The sequence below is a fragment of the Chrysemys picta genome, chromosome 4, assembly GCF_011386835.1.
Source record: "Chrysemys picta bellii isolate R12L10 chromosome 4, ASM1138683v2, whole genome shotgun sequence".
Classification (NCBI taxonomy): Eukaryota; Metazoa; Chordata; order Testudines; family Emydidae; genus Chrysemys; species Chrysemys picta.
Genome location: NC_088794.1, coordinates 22,957,342 through 22,977,058, shown reverse-complemented (window position 1 = coordinate 22,977,058; position 19,717 = coordinate 22,957,342). Strand labels below are relative to the sequence as shown.

At 48.7% G+C, this 19,717-nt stretch overlaps 1 protein-coding gene across 3 annotated transcripts; it reads right to left on the bottom strand.

Annotated features, from left to right (window-relative positions):
- Positions 1-579: 579 nt before the first annotated feature.
- LOC101938424 (uncharacterized) lies at positions 580-19,603 on the bottom strand. Of its 3 annotated transcripts, none has more exons than XM_024110969.3 (8): positions 19,205-19,603; positions 15,172-15,684; positions 12,330-12,797; positions 11,457-11,575; positions 10,752-10,846; positions 8,370-8,491; positions 4,404-4,501; positions 580-961 (listed from the first exon to the last, which is right to left on the bottom strand). In XM_024110969.3, the coding sequence occupies exons 2-7, from the start codon at positions 15,453-15,455 to the stop codon at positions 4,405-4,407; spliced, it is 1,185 nt and encodes a 394-aa protein (XP_023966737.2). In that variant the 5' UTR covers positions 15,456-15,684; positions 19,205-19,603; the 3' UTR covers positions 580-961; position 4,404. The 3 variants fall into 3 exon arrangements, with proteins under 3 accessions (XP_023966737.2, XP_042714040.2, XP_042714041.2); XM_042858106.2 differs by having other exon boundaries at positions 19,162-19,397; XM_042858107.2 differs by having other exon boundaries at positions 12,330-12,794; positions 19,162-19,397.
- Positions 19,604-19,717: the final 114 nt, after the last annotated feature.

The window sequence follows — 19,717 nt, the reverse complement described above, 5'->3', positions numbered from 1 at the left end:
GGAAGTGCAGGATGAAGCGAGGTCAGCTGCCACCTCCCAGGCTTGGGGTTTGTTGACACCATTAGTCGCAGTGGCCTGTGCGTAAGGGTGTCTAACTGGCAATGGTGGCACACTGCTGATGGTGTGACTCCGCACCAGCACAGAGCAGGGGTCCTCATAACAAGAGGGATGGGTTTCTGTCATCCTCTGATACCTAGGCTACCCATCAGCAAATGGAGGAGGTGGGATACCTCTCTCTCCAGTGAGTGACAGAGCCAGGGAAGAGGAGATCTCATTTCTCACTCTGCAATTGGGGGAGACCCCCACAAAGCAAACAGAGGGGTTCTCTGTCTTTCCCTCTCTCAAAGTGAATGGAAGATGCTCTGCATCCCTAGTCAATCCTGCTTTGGTGTGGAAGTGGACCTGATAACCTAACAATAGATCTTTCTCCTCTCTAAACTTGGCCATGAGTGGGGAAGGCAGGAGAGATTTGTCCATCTTTATGCTCCCTGCAATTTTCTAAATGATTTTTTGAACATGGAGTATACAAAGAACCAGCAAAAAAAAAAAAAAACCACACACACACACAGAGGAAATTAATTCAACACAGAACTTCATTTAATAAGTGGGGAGGAGTCTGTGAGTTTAGGGGGAACTGAGAACAATCAATCAACGTAAAACACTTACTCTAAAAATACAGTGGATGCCAGCCTAGTACAGATGGGGTCATCCCTCAGGTGGCAGGGAGAGGAGAAGGCAAGAGGATAAACATTCAAAGGGGGGAAGACATAGACACTGAAAGAGGAAACAGGAACAAGCTGGCAGCTAACAGACCTTGTCCCAGACACCAGCCTAGTGGGGACCAAAGAACAGGTTTCAATCTTCTTTCTTCATCTGCTAGATGAAGGGACTTGCAGACTCATCGTGATCAAAACATAAGCTTGGTCTTGGGGCACTGTCCCATCTCTTCTAGGTGCAGGCTCTGGCCAGGGCAGAGAGAAAGTGTGTTACCGAATCACTCTGGCGAATGCAGAGCTGTCTGACCAATAGCTAAGCCTGCTACCCAATCCCACCAGCTCTTGGCACACAAGGGAACTGAGAAGTGACTCCTTCTCCGAGGGCCAGTCTCATGTGTATGGAAGAGGGATGGTCAGTCACTACTGGAGTAGGTTCTCTGGTATGCAGGAGGTCAGCCGAGATGGTCATACTAGTCCCTTCTGGCCTGGAAGTCTATGAATCTGTAGTCTCTCCCCTTCCCCTTCTGCTCACTCGCCAATGGCCTCCATACTCCCGTCCCACAATCGTGCCATTACAGGTGCAAGAGCTTTCTCCTCTGCATGTCCAGCCGTGTGGACCAGCTCCCCTGAACCTCACTTCCTCCAGCTTGCTCCAGCCCCCAGCTGAAGAGTCACTCCCCTTCCCCGTGGCTCTTCACTTCCCTCTCCATTTGTTGCCATTTCGCTTCAGAAGCTGTTACGAGCAGGGGCATTAGTGGCAGGGTAGACTGGGCTCAGGCATTCCCAGCACTGGGCCCTGAGGCCGTGGCCAGAAAAGGTGCGGAGCCTGGACTTCACTGGCTTGACCCATTGCTAGCACCAGTGCTGAACAATGGGCTGGACAGTTACTAGCATTGACAAGGCCCAAGGGTTCCTCTCCCTCTGGTTGGTCTGGTGCTCACGCTCGTCCCCTCCTGCGCTTGCCCCCGGCTCTGCCTTTGACGGTGAGAACAGGTGCAGAAGGGCTCTGGGTTCTAGTCCCACTGACTCTGTTTGTTGCCATAGTCGCTACTTGGCCTCATTTTCAGAGATGCCAACACTGGCGGGTCCCCGCTGGCTTCTGGGCCCCTGGAAATCCAGCCCTTAACCTCAGTGCCTCGGTTTACCATCTGCAAATGGGGATCACACCTATCCACCTCACTGGCTTAATTACTGCGTGCAGAGCCCTCCGAGAGCCTCAGAGGACAGGCACTGCAGCTGCGCACAGTGTCAGGATCCCACCCGCACTCCTGGAACACAGTTTGGAGGGGGAGAGGAAGAGCATTGATTGACTGAGGCAGGGGAGGGGCAGATGGAGCTATAATCGTCCTTAGCAGTAAGTCCCCAGGTACCATCACAAGCTCTTATGCAAACTGCCACTGCCTGCGCATCACACAGCGAGCCAGCCGCGCCAAGGCTCGTGTGCGGGGAAAAAAAACCAAATGCCACGTTCTGGATGAGACAAGGCAAAGCAGCCGCCTCCGCACTAGGTTTTTAAAATGATAATTGGGCACTTCCCCTCCCCCCCAGTGCAGCTACCAGAGAAAAGACAAACAATTGCACTTTGATCGAGCGAGAAACAAAATCCTCCAAAGAATTCCACACCCACCCACCCGCACAGGGCCAGGCAGTGGGCACAGGAGCCCAGCTGCTTCGCGGAGTGCTGCGCTATGCTTTGCTGCATTCCAGATGGGCATTTCCCACGTGGGGTAGGGAGGAAGAAGCTTTGTCCCTGCTCCCAGCCGTCCTCGCTTTGTAAGGGAGCTTGCTGATCCCTACCTGCTCCGGTCTCGCACCAGCGCTGAACTCGGGCTATGGGAGTGATATTGAACCAGAAGCACAGTGCCGTTTTTAGACTGAGGTTTGAAAATTCACCGCACTTCCTCCTCCTGGGGACTGGTGCTTTCTTTCACCAATCATTTTATAGCACACTCAACTTCCTCCCAGGATCTCTAGGCGTTTTATAAACACTGCACTAACTCCAGCAACACGCCCGAGAAGAACAACTGTTATATATTCCATTGGAGAGATGGGGAAACTGAGGCACAGGTGGTCGAGGCCAAGATTTTAATAAATGGAGGACTAAACTCAAGCTCCTGACTCCAACATTTAGTCACCTAAATAAGTGGCCTGATTTTCAAAGTGCTGAGCTCCTATGGACTTCAGTGGGAGCTTCTGGGCGTTCAGCACTATTGAAAATCAGCTCATTTACTTGGGTGCCTAAGTATACGCTTAGAGCCTAACTTGAGGTCCCCTTTTTTGAAAGCCTTGGCCATCGCAACTCAGTCTTGGTCACACAGTCAACAGCAGCAGAGGCAGGAATAGAACCCAGGAGTCCTGCCTCCTCGTCTGCTGATGTAACCAGAAGAGCATATGCCATCTGGGCATATCCCACCTAATCAATCCCCCACCATTCCACTGGTAGCAGTTCGCTCTCTCCTCTCCTCTGCCTGTCACATGCAACAACGTAGTCTGCTGAGGACTGAAATGCTTTATTTTAACCCAAATTTTGGGGCTTCCCTGGGGTAACCGGTGCAATACAATGGCCTGAAGAGGTCAGACTAGATGATCTAATGGTCTCTTCCGCCCCTAAACTCTATGGGTGCGTCTACCCTTCACACTCCTTATGGCAGCGTGTAGAGCATACACCTCAGCAGCTCCCCAACATGGCTCTCAACAGCACGGCTTAGGTGAGTAAAGACATGCCTGAACTTTACAGAATGTACCCTACGCGGCCCTCTAGAAGCCAAGCAGCGCCTCTCCCATCTACACTGCTTTATTTAGCAGCATAGCGTCCCGCGGCCTCTCTGCTGCCGGAGTCTCCCCCGACTGCAGGAAAAGGCTCCCGCAGTGGGGAAAGGCTCTGGCAGGGGGGAGGCGGAGGGGAAAGGAGCCTTTTCCCACTGTCTCGCCTCTGCCAGAGCCTTTCACTGATGCATAGTGACACCCCACAGCAGGGCCGGCTTTAGGCCAATTCCACCAATTCCCCCGTATCGGGCCCCGCGCTTAAGAGGGCCCCGCGCCCAGTGGCAGGGTCGCCCAGAGTGGGGGGCAAGTGGCAGGGAATTCCTTTCCTGGCTAGAGGAACCTTTTTAATTTTTACTCACCCGGCGGCGCTCCAGGTCTTTGGCAGCGGGTCCTTCACTCGCTCCGGGTCTTTGGCGGCACTTTGGCGGCGGGTCCTTCAGTGCCGCCGAAGACCCGGAGCGAGTGAAGGACCCGCCGCCAAAGACTAGGAGCGCGGCCCGGTGAGTACAAGCCCCACGTGTTTTTTTTAACATGGTTTTTTTTTTTTTTTTAGTCATCCCTGTCGGGGCCCCGTCAAAACTGTTCGAATCGGGCCCCGCACTTCCTAAAGCCGGCCCTGCCCCACAGTGCGGACGCAGCCTGCTTTTCACTGTGGCGTGAAGCCACACATAACTTACACCACGCTGCCAGCAATGTGCAGTGTAGACCCAGCCTATGAGATCTAGGCGTGGGGCTGGCATTTTGAACGCTCAAAACGCCACGTACAGAAGAGCCGTTTACCACCAGAGTGTAACTTGGATTGACAAACAGCAGCCCCGTGAGAAAAGGGAATGTGTAGGGCACCAGCGCACAATCTCACAGCGCTCCTGGAGGCTGTAACTCAGTGACCCAGTCCAGAATGCCCTTCTGTTTCTGACTGACCTCAGTCTGCTTCAGGAGCTCCCAGTCCATTTGTCCTCAGGTCTACCTGGGCTCTCCCAAAGTGGCCAACAGCTTCCCCAGCTCCGTCATCAGGAAACCTGGATTGGAGAAATAAGTGCATCAGGAGAGACAATCACTGGAATTTACCCCACGCGTGCTAAAGAAAATAGGAATAATGCTTTGCACTTATCTAGCATCGTCCAAACACTTAGTGGATGAAGTCTCACAAATCCTCTGCAAACTAAATATTATCCCCCGTTTGCAGACGAGGTTAAAAGAAAGTGACTCAGTAGCAGAGTTGGGATTAGAACCCAGGATTCCTGACTCTATCCCCTTTCCCAGTCATTAGAACATGCTGCCTCCGGCAATAAACATGACAGCTATTGAACGTGCTGAATAGAAGAGGCACAGAGCCAAATTCTGATCTTGAGCAGTGAGAGCCAGAATCTCTCCACTGCAGTCCAGTGAGTTACTCCGGATGTGCACCGCTGTAACTCAGAACAGAACTGGGCCCATTGTCTGTGTATGGGTATGTTTCTCCTCCATTGAAAAGTGGGTAATTTCCAATACCCATTCTACACCTTCAGACTTTATAATCTTGCTGCCAGCTAGCAGACCCCGAAACAAGCTCCCTAGTCAGTGTCTGGGCATGCTCCAGCTCTCTGATAATGGTCATAGATAAAACAACACTTAACGGACAATACACCTATTAAACAGTAAGGTCAGATTGTCCCACAGCCTGAGAGCAATTGAAGGCACTAACTACCTCCTCTGCATCAGCAAGGGCCTTCAGGAGCTAATGGGTCATTAGCCCAGTAAAGAGATTCCCAAATTACTGATGGGCCAATACACAAAGTAAAACTATTTCCCCATGCTTATCCCCCCCCTCCCCCCCGCCACCTTACAGTTCCTTATATCTTCTTGTCAAGTGCTGGAAATGGGCCGTTTTCATTACCACTAATTATTTTTCTCTCCTGCTGACAACAGCTCACCTTAATTGATCGCTCTCCTCATGTTCCCTGTGTATATATATATATCTTCCTTCTGTATTTTCCACTACATGCATCCGATGAAGTGAGCTGTAGCCCACGAAAGCTTATGCTACAATAAATTTGTTAGTCTCTAAGGTGCCACAAGTACTCCTGTTCTTTTTGTGGATACAGACTAACACGGCTACTACTCTGAAACCAAATTACTGAGGAGCCTAGAATTCTGTTTGTGTGTCTGCAGGAGTCTAGGCAGCAGTTTTACATGGTTCCCATACTTCCTCCTTCTCAGCCCACAAAGACAGAGCAGTTCTTGCTTTAGCTTGATTTAAAGAAAGCTCCATTAGATGTTGGATACATCCCCCAAAGGAAGGGGTGGGAGACCCATATTTGGGACATTTCAAAACAGAGAGCCAAAAGCCCCGGGGAATGGACTATAGCAAATAATTTTGCATTGGGAGGTGAGAGGAAAGGAGATGGATAAATGATCCAGCAGGCTTTCTCCATCCCCAGTTGTGTGGCTGTACAAAGAACTTCTACAGGACTTGGACACTTGGAACATACATGGCTTTAGCTGCCACACAATAGATGCACGTGGCAGCAGACACCCCCGCTTTGTTCCCTTGTTTGTACAACAGAATATCACAAAGCATATTTATAAATTCTTTTGTTCTAACCAGGTAACAGTGATGTTCTCCAAATGCCTGAAAAGCACAGCCTGGCTGCGGATGGATTCTTTGGACATGGGCAAAGAGATCATTTGACTAATGTAGCACACCGTACTGCAGCTATTATAGGAGGGAGGCCTGGATCTGTTGTGTTTTTAATTGATTTGGCAAATTTAGTGCAAGCGAAAAGTGCTGGGCCTGGAGACTGATTTCCTCTCTTCATCCAGAGCCTAGATACAGCACAGCAATTATAATAGGCCACTCTCTTACCACTTCAGAAGTTATTTCTCCTCCCTTGGTATCCTGCTGTTAATTGATTTATCTCATTAGACTGACTTAACACTTAGTAAAGCAACCCACATCCTTTCATGTATTTATACCTGCTCCTGTATCTTTTACGTCATACATCTGATGAAGTGGGTTCTAGCCCACGAAAGCTTATGCTCAAATAAATTTGTTAGTCTCTAAGGTGCCACAAGGACTCCTCGGTTTTTTTGTTGATACAGATTAACACGGCTACCACTGAAACTTCAGCTTTGAGATTCCCACCATGGACAAAAGGGGATTTCGCTCTCCCTGGCCCACTTATTCCTTGGCCTCTCTGCTTAGAATGCCAGGATGTGCATTTAAACCAGGTCATGGGTTTACACATTTTGGATGTCTGAGACCGACCAGTTCATTTCAGAACCAGAGATCTGGGAATGAAGTACACCCGGACTCCTCTTAAATCACTTGTCATCAGTGACTTTAAAAAATGGCACCTTCTTACTAACTGTATCAACTCCCTGTGCATCATCAAGTCAGAGCATGTGACTTGACTGACACAAACCGTCCTTTCCTCCTGCAGTTGCAGTTATAGGAAAGTGAGCTAGAGTCTGTTCTGCCTCACCCATGGTCTGAAATGAATCCTTATCAAGAAGCACCCTGCACAGGACAGAAATACCTATGGTCTGACCAAGGCTGATGCTCAAGGGGAATTATGTATGTGCAGCCCGGTAAAGCACTGGCTTTTTTGCAATAACATCTTAATTATTTTTATTTATTATTTGTACTGTGGTAGCACCTAGAGCCCCAGTCACGAACCAGGACCCCACTGCGCCAGGTGCTGTACAGACACAGAACAAAGGCATGTCCAGCCCCAAAATACAAGTACATGGTTAATGTGCTGCCCACTGTATGAGATCAGTGTTTTTATTATAGCACAGAATGATACAGGAAGCTGCGGAGAAATTTTCACATATTTACCTCTAGGTTGCTCTAGTTCAGGGGTGGCCAACCTGAGCCTGAGAAGGAGCCAGAATTTACCAATGTACATTGCCAAAGAGCCACAGTAATACATCAGCAACCCCCCATCCGCTCCCCCATCCTGCTCCCAGAGCCTCCCACGCACCATCAGCCCCGCTGATCAGCGCCTCCCCCTCCCTCCCGATCAGCTGTTTTGTGGTGTGCAGGAGGCTCTGGGGGAGAAGTGGAGGAGTGAGAGCACGGCAGGCTCAGGGGAGGGGCTGGGAAGGGGTGGAGTGGAGTGGGGGCAGGACCTGTGGCAGAGCCAGGGGTTGAGCACTGAGCACCCCCCCCCCCGGGCACATTGGAAAGTTGGCGCCTGTAGCTCCAGCCCCAGAGTTGGGGCCTATACAAGGAGCTGCATATTAACCTCTAAAGAGGTTCCAGAACCACAGGTTGGCCACTCATGCCATAGAGACAAGTGTGTGTGGGTGAGTGTGTGTGTGTAAACTGCTGCCCTCTATTGGATGGAATGGGAACTGCTCAAGAGTGTGTCAGGATCCCTGCTGCTCTCAGTTTGTTTGATTTCCCTTTAGCCCTGTTGTTGCCAACAAATTCCAAGCAGCCAGCTAGCCACGCCAGCATCACAATGTTTTATATTATACTCTCTTGTACTCAGTGTTTTTGAACACCAGGATAGCTTATTCACTAATGTACATGGGGAAATATTTATTCAGTCTATTTTGGGAAATAGATTATTTGGCTCATGTGAGTTGGAGATCAATTTCCCCCTCTCAAACGGACCCTGTACAAACTTACACCGCTCATCTGTACTAAAGACATTTCTAGCCCATCTCTGGGGTTTTTTTTAAAGTCAGACGGTGCCACCCAGTGGTCAGAGAAAGTATAACCATGCTTGGGCTTCCAGTTCAGTACATTCTCTCAACTGCACTGGTAACTGCATCGCTTGTCCTGAAAAAAATCTTAAATACAGTTCGACTTTGTGAAACTAGACAGAATTTGGACCGTATCTGATTGGGGTTGTGTTTATGCTTGCTTTCTTTGTTGAAGAGCGTCGTGGATCTCACCTATAGATCAGGGCAGTACTGGAAGATTTTGAAGAGATGAGATGAGGCTCAGGTGTTGCAAATTCATAAACAGTTAGATTCAGAGTGGATCCCTCTTCCATTTCCAGCTGCACTGGGTTTTCCTGGAGGTGGAAATGCAGGAAAATGGAGGTTGAGGACAGATGAGAATAGAGAAAAGGGACTTATATCAAGACACTCTCTACACTGCAGTTTGGATCAAGTCGGGAAACTATTTTCAGGAGCTGACCTTGAAACACATTGTCTTTCTATACCGAGATTTCTATCAAAGGATCTCAATAGATTTTATCTTGTAGAATATGTTATTATCCCCGTTACATATGGGGAAACTGAGGCACGGACGGGAGGAAAACGACTTGCTCAGGATCACACACAGTGGCAGTGCCAGAGCTCAGAACAGGAGCCAAATCTTCTGACTCCCAGTCCCCTGTTCTCACCACTGGAAATTCCTACCTCCCCCAGTTTGTCAAACAGCTTCGGATCCCGTAAGGTGGTTCTGCTGGCTGACGTGGGCAGGGGAAACCTATCAAAAATCCTTAGATCTATGACAGTTTCCCTGCACCATTTTAAAAACCTTGCCCCTGTCCATGCTGTGTGGCACTGGCCAACAGATCATTTCTTGTAGATGGTGTCTTAATACAACCCACATTGCAGCAGAGATGGGGCCTGACTTCTTCATTGTCTTGTACCCAAATAAATATAATGAAGATATCCTATCTCCTAGAACTGGAAGGGACCTTGAAAGGTCATCAAGTCCAGCCCCCTGCCTTCACTAGCAGGACCAAGTACTGATTTTGCCCCAGATACCCCCCCTCAAGGATTGAACTCACAACCCTGGGTTTAACAGGCCAATGCTCAAACCACTGAGCTATCCCTCCCCCCAATGCTATGACATTTCCGCACCCAAGCAGAGAAACACTCAAACACAACTGCTTTATTGAATTGCTAACTCCTCAGCTACCCTGAATTCACTTCCTGAAGCTCTACCAGTTCCTGTGTCAGCTTTAAAGTGACAATGTCTCTTGGCTGAACAAACATATTGTACTGCAGACAGTATTGAGGAAGGCAGCAGCAAAGAAAGGATGGCCCAGTGTCTAGAGGACTGGCCTAGGACTGAGGAGACCTGGGTTTAAGTCCACTACCTCTATGACCTTGGCCAAGTCACTTAGTCTCTCTGTGCCTCAGTTTCCCCCACCTATAAAAAGGGAGTAGTAGCATTGTTCTGCCTTACAGGTGCCCAGATACTATGATAGAGTGACCATATAAGTGCTGAAGACAGATAGCACCTAGAAATCTAGCCAGACAGAGAAGTGCATATTTGAGTGTCTTGGAAAGGGTGGGGCCTGGAGGGTCAAATGTAGCACTCCTTGCAGTAGAGAAATGGGGCTCAGTTGCACCCATTTATAGTCTATCTGGGTGAGTCCGAACCACTCGCCTCCATCTCAGAACCCCTTTTGGCGTCACTCAAACTGCCTTGCAATGACATTTAACGGAGGTAATGCCAGATGGTGGGAACTGTACAGCGCCCAATGCTATGAATTTGGCCACCCTTTGAATTGAAGGCCTCAGAGAAGGATCAGATTGAGTCGTTGTGTCTCCTCTTGCACTGTTTGGAATGTTAATTAGGAAAATGCAGGTGTCATTTCAATGGAATTGTCAATGAAGGCAAAATAACTTTGCAGACATACCTCCTCTCATCCAAAGGACTTGATATGCTAATTAAACCTCACAGTACACCTCTGTCAGGTGGTATATATCCTTTTCTTACAGATGCCTCGAGACGTTAAATGACTATGGTCACTAGCATATCTGGGAACAGAACCTCAAAAACCCTGAATACCAGTTCCCTGCTCTAACCACTACACTGCACTACTTCAGTTTTAGCATTAATTTTTTCATCCTTCACAGCTCTAAGTGCCTCCAAGGCACCGCCCTCTTGCAATCGGGGAGGCCAGCTGTGTTGTCAGGACCACGCATCTTGCAGTTACATAACCCAGCAGAGGCTTTAGGTCATCTCTAGCAGGAACTTCAGGGGCACAATCTAGAAATATTGCTAGGTCCTGACAGCAGAATCTCAGTTAGGGGCAAGGATGAAAGAGGCAGAGAGGACCCAGCAGGATTTTCTGATCCCGGTTCGGTATACAGCATTAGCAGTTGCAAAAATATAATGTAAAAATCACTGATTTGAATTTGGAAGCAGAGCAAACGATATCTGGGATCAGCAGGCGAGAATAAAGGAGAACCCCAGGCTGTCCTTTTAACAGTCCCTTTTCCAAACGGGTGAGCGCTTCTCCCTGCTTGTAAAGTAAAAGTGAAAGTACCTCACCGCTAGTTTAGCCCACTGCTCTGTAGTATATAACCAACCTTAGGAACAGGAAGCTTCCGTCGCTGCTTGTACATGTTGACGAGTTTGTTCCATGGAGACAGCTCTGCCTTCGGAGATCCTCCATTTAGATCCTCTGTTCACAAAACCCCACAAATAAAGCAGTGAATCCTCTGAGTGGTCTCATCGTACATCCTTACGCTGTCCCATATGGAAGGGTAATACATGTCCCAGATACAGTATTTGATCAAGGGCCAACTCCTTTGCTGGCATATCTCCAGTGGAGTGAATGGTGTTAGGCCAGTGGAGAGCTCAGCCCCTCGTATTTAAACAGATGAGATCATATAAAATTAACTAAAATGAGTTATAAAGGGTGGCCACATACTGTGGTGATAAGGATCATAAATGCACTCGGATCAAAGTGTCATTTCTCAGCTGGACTCTTCATGGCTATAGAAAGGGCTTCTACTCTGTTTCTGACCCATCCACAGTGGCTTCTCCTCCCCAGTGCTGAGACCTGCTTCCATGTCCATTGGACTGAGCCCAGAGACTTTCCCAATACAGCACAGAGTGCCTACAGTAACTGAGTTCTCAAGATTCAGGGATCAGCATGGATGTGAAGGAACAGACAGAGGTATCTGGAAACCTCGTCTACCTACCAGAATACCTGACAATTCTCAAGAGATGTAATTCCCAAATGGATCAGGAGGGATTCCTTTCCCTGCAGCCCCTCTATCATTCCTCACCTTTCAGGAGGCACTCTCTCTCCTCCTTGGCATGGAAGTCCTTGGGGGTCATTGCCAGGGGTCCTGCAGTCAGTGTGATTCCTTCGTTGTCAGCAGGCAGAACCTGGGAGATTCCAGCCCTGAACCCAGAACACAGTTACGCATGGTTGGGTGCTCATGAACAGGATGGCACTCAAGTGACCACATGCTCACTCACTCCAACCACGAGAACAAGGCCTTCGCCCAGTTCAAAGCAAAGAGGTGGATCACATTTAAAACACCAGCACAACCGTCACTCATTGTCCCACTTGTTGAAGGACTTGACCTAAAGAGGCCAAGGACTGGAAGGGGCCACAACGCTGATCGCTCATGTACACCTAAGTGCAAAGCAACTCCATGAACGTCAGTGGTGTTAGTCCAGATTTACAATGGAGTTACTCCACATTTACACTGGAGTTACTCCACATTTACACTGGCATAGCTGGAAGCAGAACTGGGCCTTTCACTTACAATGTCAGGAGTGGAGCCCGGTTACTGTACATCCCAGGATATTTCTATAGCCCAGCTAGTCTGTGCTGGTGCTGACAGCCTATTGCAATGGGTGAAAAGCAAATAAGATGCTGCTTGCTTAGTGATCTTCTGTAAAGCCCGAACTAGTGGCCCCGTATAAAGAGACCATTGCCCAGGATCTGACAGGCTTCCAGTTGTCAATATGGGCCCACAACAAATTCATATTTACTCTGAGGCAACCCACAACCCTCTCCACTATCTAAAGGCTGAATGCTTGTCCCATTTAATGGTCCCCCAGATCTGTGAGGGAGGGGGACTAGGAGTTTGGCCACCTATCTCAGTGAGGCCAGGATCCGGCCTTGTGTTGCTAACAACCAAACTCACTTTCCCCATGTTCCTGTGTCACCAGAAGCTTCTCCCACCCTCTCTGCCTCCCTGCCAGAGATTCTGCTGCATAGATCCTGGGCTGTTTTATCTTTGCCCACAGCAGTGTTGACAAAGCCACCAGAGTCTCCCATCTCCATGCCACTGGGGTCCAGCATAGGAGGGGATCTCCTGCCATGGCTGGAAGGGACTCCCCCAAGACTGATATTCTTCAGTTCTCCAAGGATCTCCTCCATGCGGTCGCCTGTTGCATCTCCATGGGGCTCATCGGTTGGGTGGTCGCCCGTTAGCTCTTTGGCCGCTGGCTCGCTGGTCTCAGACTCAGCACCAGCAGGAAACAGGGAGCTGTTTTCTTCTAGGTCCCTGACGTCCCCGCTCTCTTGTGCATCTGCTCTGGCTTCTGGGCTCTCCTGCACGCTCTGCCTGAGCCCAAAGAGGTTCCTAACAAGCTGGAGCACCGAGGGCCTGCTGGAAACAAGGGGAACAGTCAGAGGATTCATCTCTCTCAACCTTTGCAGGAGGGGATCTGGTGAGCTCATCCTGACAGCTGGGCTGAGGTTTCTCAACAGTTTAGAACCAGGGATTCAAATTGAAATATGGCCGCCTCCAGAATTCAGAACTGCCTAGGAGTTCCAGAGTTCTGCGGGGGAGGCGGAAGACCAATCGAGCTGAGATGCTGTGCAAGAAGGGAGCAATCAGAGAAATGGTGGGCGCTCGTGAAACATTCAGTCATAGCAAGATGACTTATTTATATGGAATCCCCCCTCCCCACCCCTGTCATCTGGCATTGATTTGAAGGCTCTCCACTTTGAACTCTTACAACAAGATGGAAGGAAAAGATAGGTCAGTAGAAATGTGGGCAAATTGCTCCAAAAAGGGATACTGGTTAAATAAGGAAGCTAAAAATATTTACTTTTGCTGTAGGTATTGTTAGAGCAAATGGTCTAAAAGGAAGCAACTCCACTGGTCACTGGGAGATAATTCATTCCTTGCAACAATAAGAAAACAAAGAAAGCAGTCCATTTCTGATGGTTTTACAGTTTTACTGATGAGTTCGGCCAGGTCAACATTAGAAACATTTGCTGGTTCACATTGGCTCACAGCAGTGTTGACAAAACCACTGGAATCTCCCATCTCCAAGCCACTGGGGTCCAGCATAGGAGGGGAAATGGTGGGTAGGGTTTGTGATTTTTTGGTGTCTTTTCTATACTGGCAAAAGCCCTAATCCTTTGCTAGTATGAACTGCATCTACACTAGGAGCGTTCGTCAGTGTAGATACACCAGATACACTTTTTCTAGTGGAGACCTGGTCTTAGTTCTCAGTTGTTGTGCAGGCTGCTTTTTGCAGGGTGACATTTTTCCACTTCGGCTCTAAGGTCCCCTCTGCATCGTGACAATCAGGGACCCTTATTCTCCACAGTCCCGCACCCCACCATTTACACCAGTTCACAGTGGGTATAAAACACTGCCATTGTGATCTGGGAGCATCTGCCACCCTCTTTGCACTGGCGTACGTGCCTCTGCAAAGCCAGGGCAATGGAGAATCAGGCCAGGGTGTGTGGGATCCCTGTTACAATACAGAACTGCTCTGAGGCGATTAAAAGACAGCTCAGTCTTGCCATGAAGATAAGACCAAGCAGCATTAGCACCAAGTTCCTGAATCATGCAACGGCCTTGGACGCTGCTGAGCTCCAGCACAGTTCAGTCCCATTGCACTGCACGACCAAACCGGGCCTTCACCATGTCAACAGAGCATTGCATTGTACGTGGATCCCCCTTCACAGTCGATACAGAAGAGATGGGATCTCAAAGACCTGATGATCTCAATTACCTTCAGTTGTCAGCACCATCTCCCAGTGGTCTTAGTACCTCTCCCCCCTTCATACTTAACACTTTCAAATCCATTTCCTGGTGTCCTGGATACCTCTCTCTTTTCCCCCCTCTCTCTGACACACACTCCAGCCACACCCATTTGCAGATGTATCATGTTACTAGCGAGAGGAGACGCTTGTTGTTTGAATCGTAGCTTCCCCCCGGGGTGGAATTACTGGGAAGCTCATAGGCCTAGAGTAGAATCTCTCACAACTCTTCTGTGGACCAAGGAGCAGGTTCTGATGGCCCATGAAGACCTGGCTGATCAGTTGATACGAGTTCTCCTCCTTGTTTCCAGGCACTTAAGGACAGCCACACAAGAGAAACGTAGGATTGTAACTGAGCAATGAGTATGTCTTCTATAAGGCTGTGTCTAGACTGGTATTTATCTTAACATCTCTCTCCCTTGCTACGGTGATAGTAACGGTGGAGATGCTAGCATAGCTGTTCAGAGCAGATCTGGACAGCAGAGTGGTCAAACACCAGCAGCCAGTGCCCACTAGCAGGGCAGCACCAGTGTTAATGCAGCGATGGGCCGTTTTAAGAGGAAAAAAATTCAGGCCTAAAACTCAGATCTGCCATTAGCTAGACTGAGCCACAGACAACAAACTTGTTCATGCAGAAATAAGATTGCTTGGAGCTGCCTTGTGCCCTTCCAGCATGTCAAGGTCAGCTGCACTCAAACCTTTGAAACCAGGAAATAGAAAGTGAACTCACTGAAAAGTTCAATCAACAACATATTAATGCAATGCTATTACACGGCACTAGTGCTCAGGAAGTAGATGTGGCAAAGTTGCCCCCACCTGACCTTGAATATTCTTATGACTAATCACAAACAGAAGTGGTTGGATTCAGTCCACTCACGCCACTGGAGTTACACTTTGCCCATAGTGCTTCAGAGTCATTCATTCCTGTGTGATTTGCCGCCCCATCCCTACTCTATGCCTCCCATCAGCCATCAATGCCTTACCTCCCCAAGGGCCATCTCTCAGCAGATGCTCCTCCTGCATCTCCTGTCTCAGAGCATTGCCCGCACAGCTCCCCTGTTGCTCCACTTCCCATGCTCTGCTTCTCCTCCACATCCACGCTGGCGTCAATGCAGCTACCGCTCTCAGAGAGGTCTGACAAGGCCCAGTCACCGGAGTCTCCCATCTCCATGCCACTGGGGTCCAGCATAGGAGGGGATCTCCTGCCACGGCTGGAAGGGGTGCCCCCAAGACTGATATCCTTCAGCTCTCCAAGGATCTCCCCCATGCGGTCGCCTGTTGCATCTCCACGGGGCTCATCGGTCGGGTGGTCGCCCGTTAGCTCTTTGCCTGCTGGCTGACTGGTCTCAGACTCAGCCCCAGCAGGCACCAGGGAGCTGTTTTCTTCTAGGTCCCCGACGTTACCCTGCTCTTGTGCGTCTGCTCTGGTTTCTGGACCCTCCTGCGCGCTCTGCCCGAGCCCAAAGAGATTCCTGAAGAGCTGGAGCACTGAGGGCCTGCTGGAAACAGGGGGAATGGTCAGAGGATGCATTTCTCTCAGCCCCGGGGTGAGGGGATCTGGTGGGATCACAAAGGCAGCTGGGCTGAGGTTTCTCAACAGTTTAGAACCAAGGATTCAAATTCAAACATCCTCCCTCCCCGGCAACAGTTCCCAGGAGTTCTAGAGTTCCATGGGGGAGGGGAGGGATGCAGCTAATCTATCGGTAACGACTATTATATCACTTAGATTGTAAGGGCAGGGACCATCTTTTTGTTCAGTGTTTGTACAGCACCTAGCACAATGGGGTCCTGGGCCACAACTGGGGTTCCTTGGTGCGACTGTAATAAACAATAATAATGTACCGGAATCAGTTATTATTATTTGTCACTGTTCATACTGCTGCTCCTCCACATCCGAGCACTGTCCGTGTAAAATTAATAGCGAAATCCCTAGTAGATTCCATGGACTTTTTTGGACTGCTCCCTTTTGGGGTGAAATTGCTGCTTGGGCTAGAGTTGGTGTTTTTGATTTTTGTTGTTGTTGCTAGATTTTATTAAGTTATTCTCCCCCCAGCCCTTATGGCTACAATTTTCAAAAGGGCTCAGCTCTCATTTAGGAACCAAAAACATCTAGCAATTTAGTGTAAGAAAAGGGAGCTTCTGGGTGAAGATCTAGCCGCTATTGCGGGTGGAAATCTGACCTGAGCTCTTGGCAAAATCTCCCCCGAAAACTATTACTCTAGTTTTGCCCCCCATTTATTTCCTTTATCTGTAGACGATTCTGGGAATGTTGCTCTGTGTGTCAATCTGAAGCATCAAACGTCTGTTGGGTCAGTGAAAAGCGCAGGAAGCAGCATGGCTGAGAACTTTTTCCTTAGAATATCGCCACGTTCAATCATCCCTGGTTTCCATGGTCCGTTACCACCTGGTTTTTAAGTTCACAGCCATTTTGACGTTATGAATTACACCCGTGCAGCATACAGCTACAGTAATGCATGTATCTATAACATGCCAAGACATCTAGAGACCATTGTACAAAGGTAACAACCGGTCACCCTTACTCTACAGCTAATTTGCATGCAACAATTCTATGGTTGTGTGAGGGAGACTGCACAGAGGGTGGATTACTTGGCCCTAATGCCATACCCGTGCACCCAGCTGCCACCTGCCCAAATCTCCCAGCACAAGTCAACATAATCACCCACAACACCCCACAACCAGCATCAGGGGGTAGCCGTGTTAGTCTGTATCTACAAAAACAACAAGGAGTCTGGTGGCACCTTAAAGACTAACAGATTTATTTGGGCATAAGCTTTCGTGAGTAAAAACCTCACTTCTTCGGATGCATCCGAAGAAGTGAGGTTTTTACTCACGAAAGCTTATGCCCAAATAAATCTGTTAGTCTTTAAGGTGCCACCAGACTCCGCAACCAGCAGACACCCTCCCAAATGCTCATAGCCCCTCCCTGCAGCACACATCCCTCATTCGCCACCTGCACAAATCCACACAACTCTCCCAGCACAACCCAACTCACACACCGATCACCCCAAACATTATTCTGGAGCCTAGAATGTCTGAGTCAGTGTGAAGGGAGGGAAGCGCATGGCCAAGAGCTTTTTTTGTACAGAACGTCACCAGGTTCAATCATCGCTGGCGTCTGCAGTCTGTTGCCACCCAATCTTTAAGTTCTCAGCCATTTTCAGCTTTGCCTTGGTTTTTTTCAAATACACACACATGACTTTATGGATTACACCCATGCCACTGTCACCGTTTCAGGCTAACTGCCCCTGTATTTCCCTTCTGTGGCCCCTCTTGAGGGCATTGACTTAAAGATTTCTGGCTCCCAGCCATTACCTCTCTTGGGCAGAGACCTGTGTGTCTCACTCCCTCCGGACCCCGGGTTTTAAGGCTGCACAGGTCCCTGTCTTCTACACTGTAATATCCCCAGCGAGCCAGTCTGCCGAAAGCGGCCAGTACCTGTGCATTCCTTTTCCTCCATGGGCTGTGACCAGTGTATTGCCTGCAGTTACAGACTACCACAAAGCTCCTTCTGAGCAAACACATTTGTTGTTAAGGTGGACACATTACAGAGAGGTTTCAGAGTAGCAGCGAAAGCATCTAAAAACAAGAGAAGAAGCTACACGCGTGCTAAAAGCCTACCAGAGATCAGCCCCAAATCCAACCGAGGGCCCTGGTGGTGGGTGTCAGTCCTTCAAACCCCACAAATGGGTTTTCCCTGTGGTTAGAAGTTCGTATGTCTTTAGATCAGGAACCAGAACGAAGCCCTAGGTTAGTTTAAGCTCAAGCTATTTATCCAAAAGTCCTTTCTTTACCTGGTGGTCCCTGGAGAACCCAGTTTGAACCAGAATATATGAGCCTTCCTAGGAGGCAGTTTTCACTCCTGTTTTCACTTGGTGGGGCAGCTGTGGCCCACCATGATACATAAACAGCTCATACACTTAATACAATATGGTATCCCAAAGTTATTGCAGGAAGTTGCCCTATCTGTCACAGCCACTGTACAGGCTTTTAGCTACTAGCTATTTTAGCACCTAAAACAGTGGCTCTCAACCTTTCCAGCCTGCTGTATCCCTTTCGAGAGTCTGATTTGTCTTACGTACTCTCAAGTTTTACCTCATTTTAAAACTACTTGTTTACAAAATCAGACATAAAAATACAAAAGGGTCACAGCACACTAGTACTGAAAAATCGCTGCCTTTGTCATTTTTACCATATAATTATAAAACAAATCATTTGGAATATAAATATTCTACTTACATTTCAGCGTATAGTATATAGAGCAGTATAAACAAATCATTGTCTGTATGAAATTTTAGTTTGCCCTGAATAAACCACCCCTCTGAGTGACATAAATTACACTGACATAAGCGCTCATGCGCACAGTGCTATGTCGGCAGGAGAGCTTCTCCAGCCACCATAATTTGCCATTCGTGGAAGTGGTTTCTTCATGCTGATGGGAGAGCTCTCCCATCGGCATAGAGCATCTTCATCCCACGTGCCGCATGTGTAGACATGACCTAAGTAATAACTAGACCATTCCTGACAGATATTTGTCTAACCCAGGGGTTCTCAATCTTCATTTCACCGCGACCCCCTTCTGACAACAAAGTTATGACATGACCCTGGGGGTGGTGGGCTGCAGACTCAGCCCTGCCACTCTAGGTGGGGGTGGAGCTTGGGTTTCAGCTTCAGCAATGGGTCCCAGCAAGTCTAATACTGGCCCTGTCAACCCTATTAAAATGGCGTCGCGACCCAATTTTGGGTCCTGACTCAGAGAACCGCTGCTCTAACCTGCTCTTAAAAACCTCCAATGACAGAGAATCCACAACCTCCCTAGGAAATTTGTTCCAGTACTTAACCAGCCTGACAGGTAGGAAGTTTTTTCCTAATGTCCAACCTAAACCTCCCTTGCTGCAATTTAAGCCCATTGCTTCTTGTCCTATCCTCAGAGGTTAATGAGAAAATTTTTTTACCCTCCTCCTTGGAACAATCTTTTAGATACTTGAAAACGGTTACCATGTCCCCTCTCCGTCTTCTCCTCTCCAAACCAAACGAACCCCATTTTTTCACTCTTTCCTCGTAGGTCACGTTTTCTAGCCCTTTAATCGTTTTTGTCGCTCTCCTCCGGACTTTCTCCAATTTGTCCACATCCTTCCTGAAATGTGGCGCTCAGAACTGGACACGAGACTCCAGCGGAGGCCTTATCGGCGCAGAGTAGAGCGGAAGAATTACTTCTCGTGTCTTGATGCATGATACTGTTGTGCTTGCTTGCTTTCCCCTGAAGAAAGCTATATTTCCCAGAAAAGTTCCTGCTGGGAGGGTAGTGGCTGATTCAGCTCCCTTCACATCACATGTCACATAGCTCAAATCCGCATGGCCCCAGCACCCAGCCACGGTGGAAGGAGCTTTGAAAAGACTCAGTGAGCAGTTTTGGGCTACAAGGAGCCTCTAGAGGGAGCTGAAGCTGTCTTTCTATTTGCATCTATGGTCAATTCGTTATCTCCACTCCTTCCTTTCGCATGCAATCGG

Bases quoted from the DNA above. Each gene is read 5' to 3' on its own strand.
- LOC101938424 (XM_042858106.2), bottom strand. From the start codon at position 19,250: ATGGGGTTCGTTTGGTTTGGAGAGGAGAAGACGGAGAGGGGACATGGT. The intron at 12,798-15,171 runs GTAAGGCATTGA...CCTTGTTTCCAG, and splicing joins GAGAGATGGCCCTTGGGGAG to CAGGCCCTCGGTGCTCCAGC. The intron at 11,576-12,329 runs GTGAGTTTGGTT...TTCTGGGTTCAG, and splicing joins GACACAGGAACATGGGGAAA to GGCTGGAATCTCCCAGGTTC.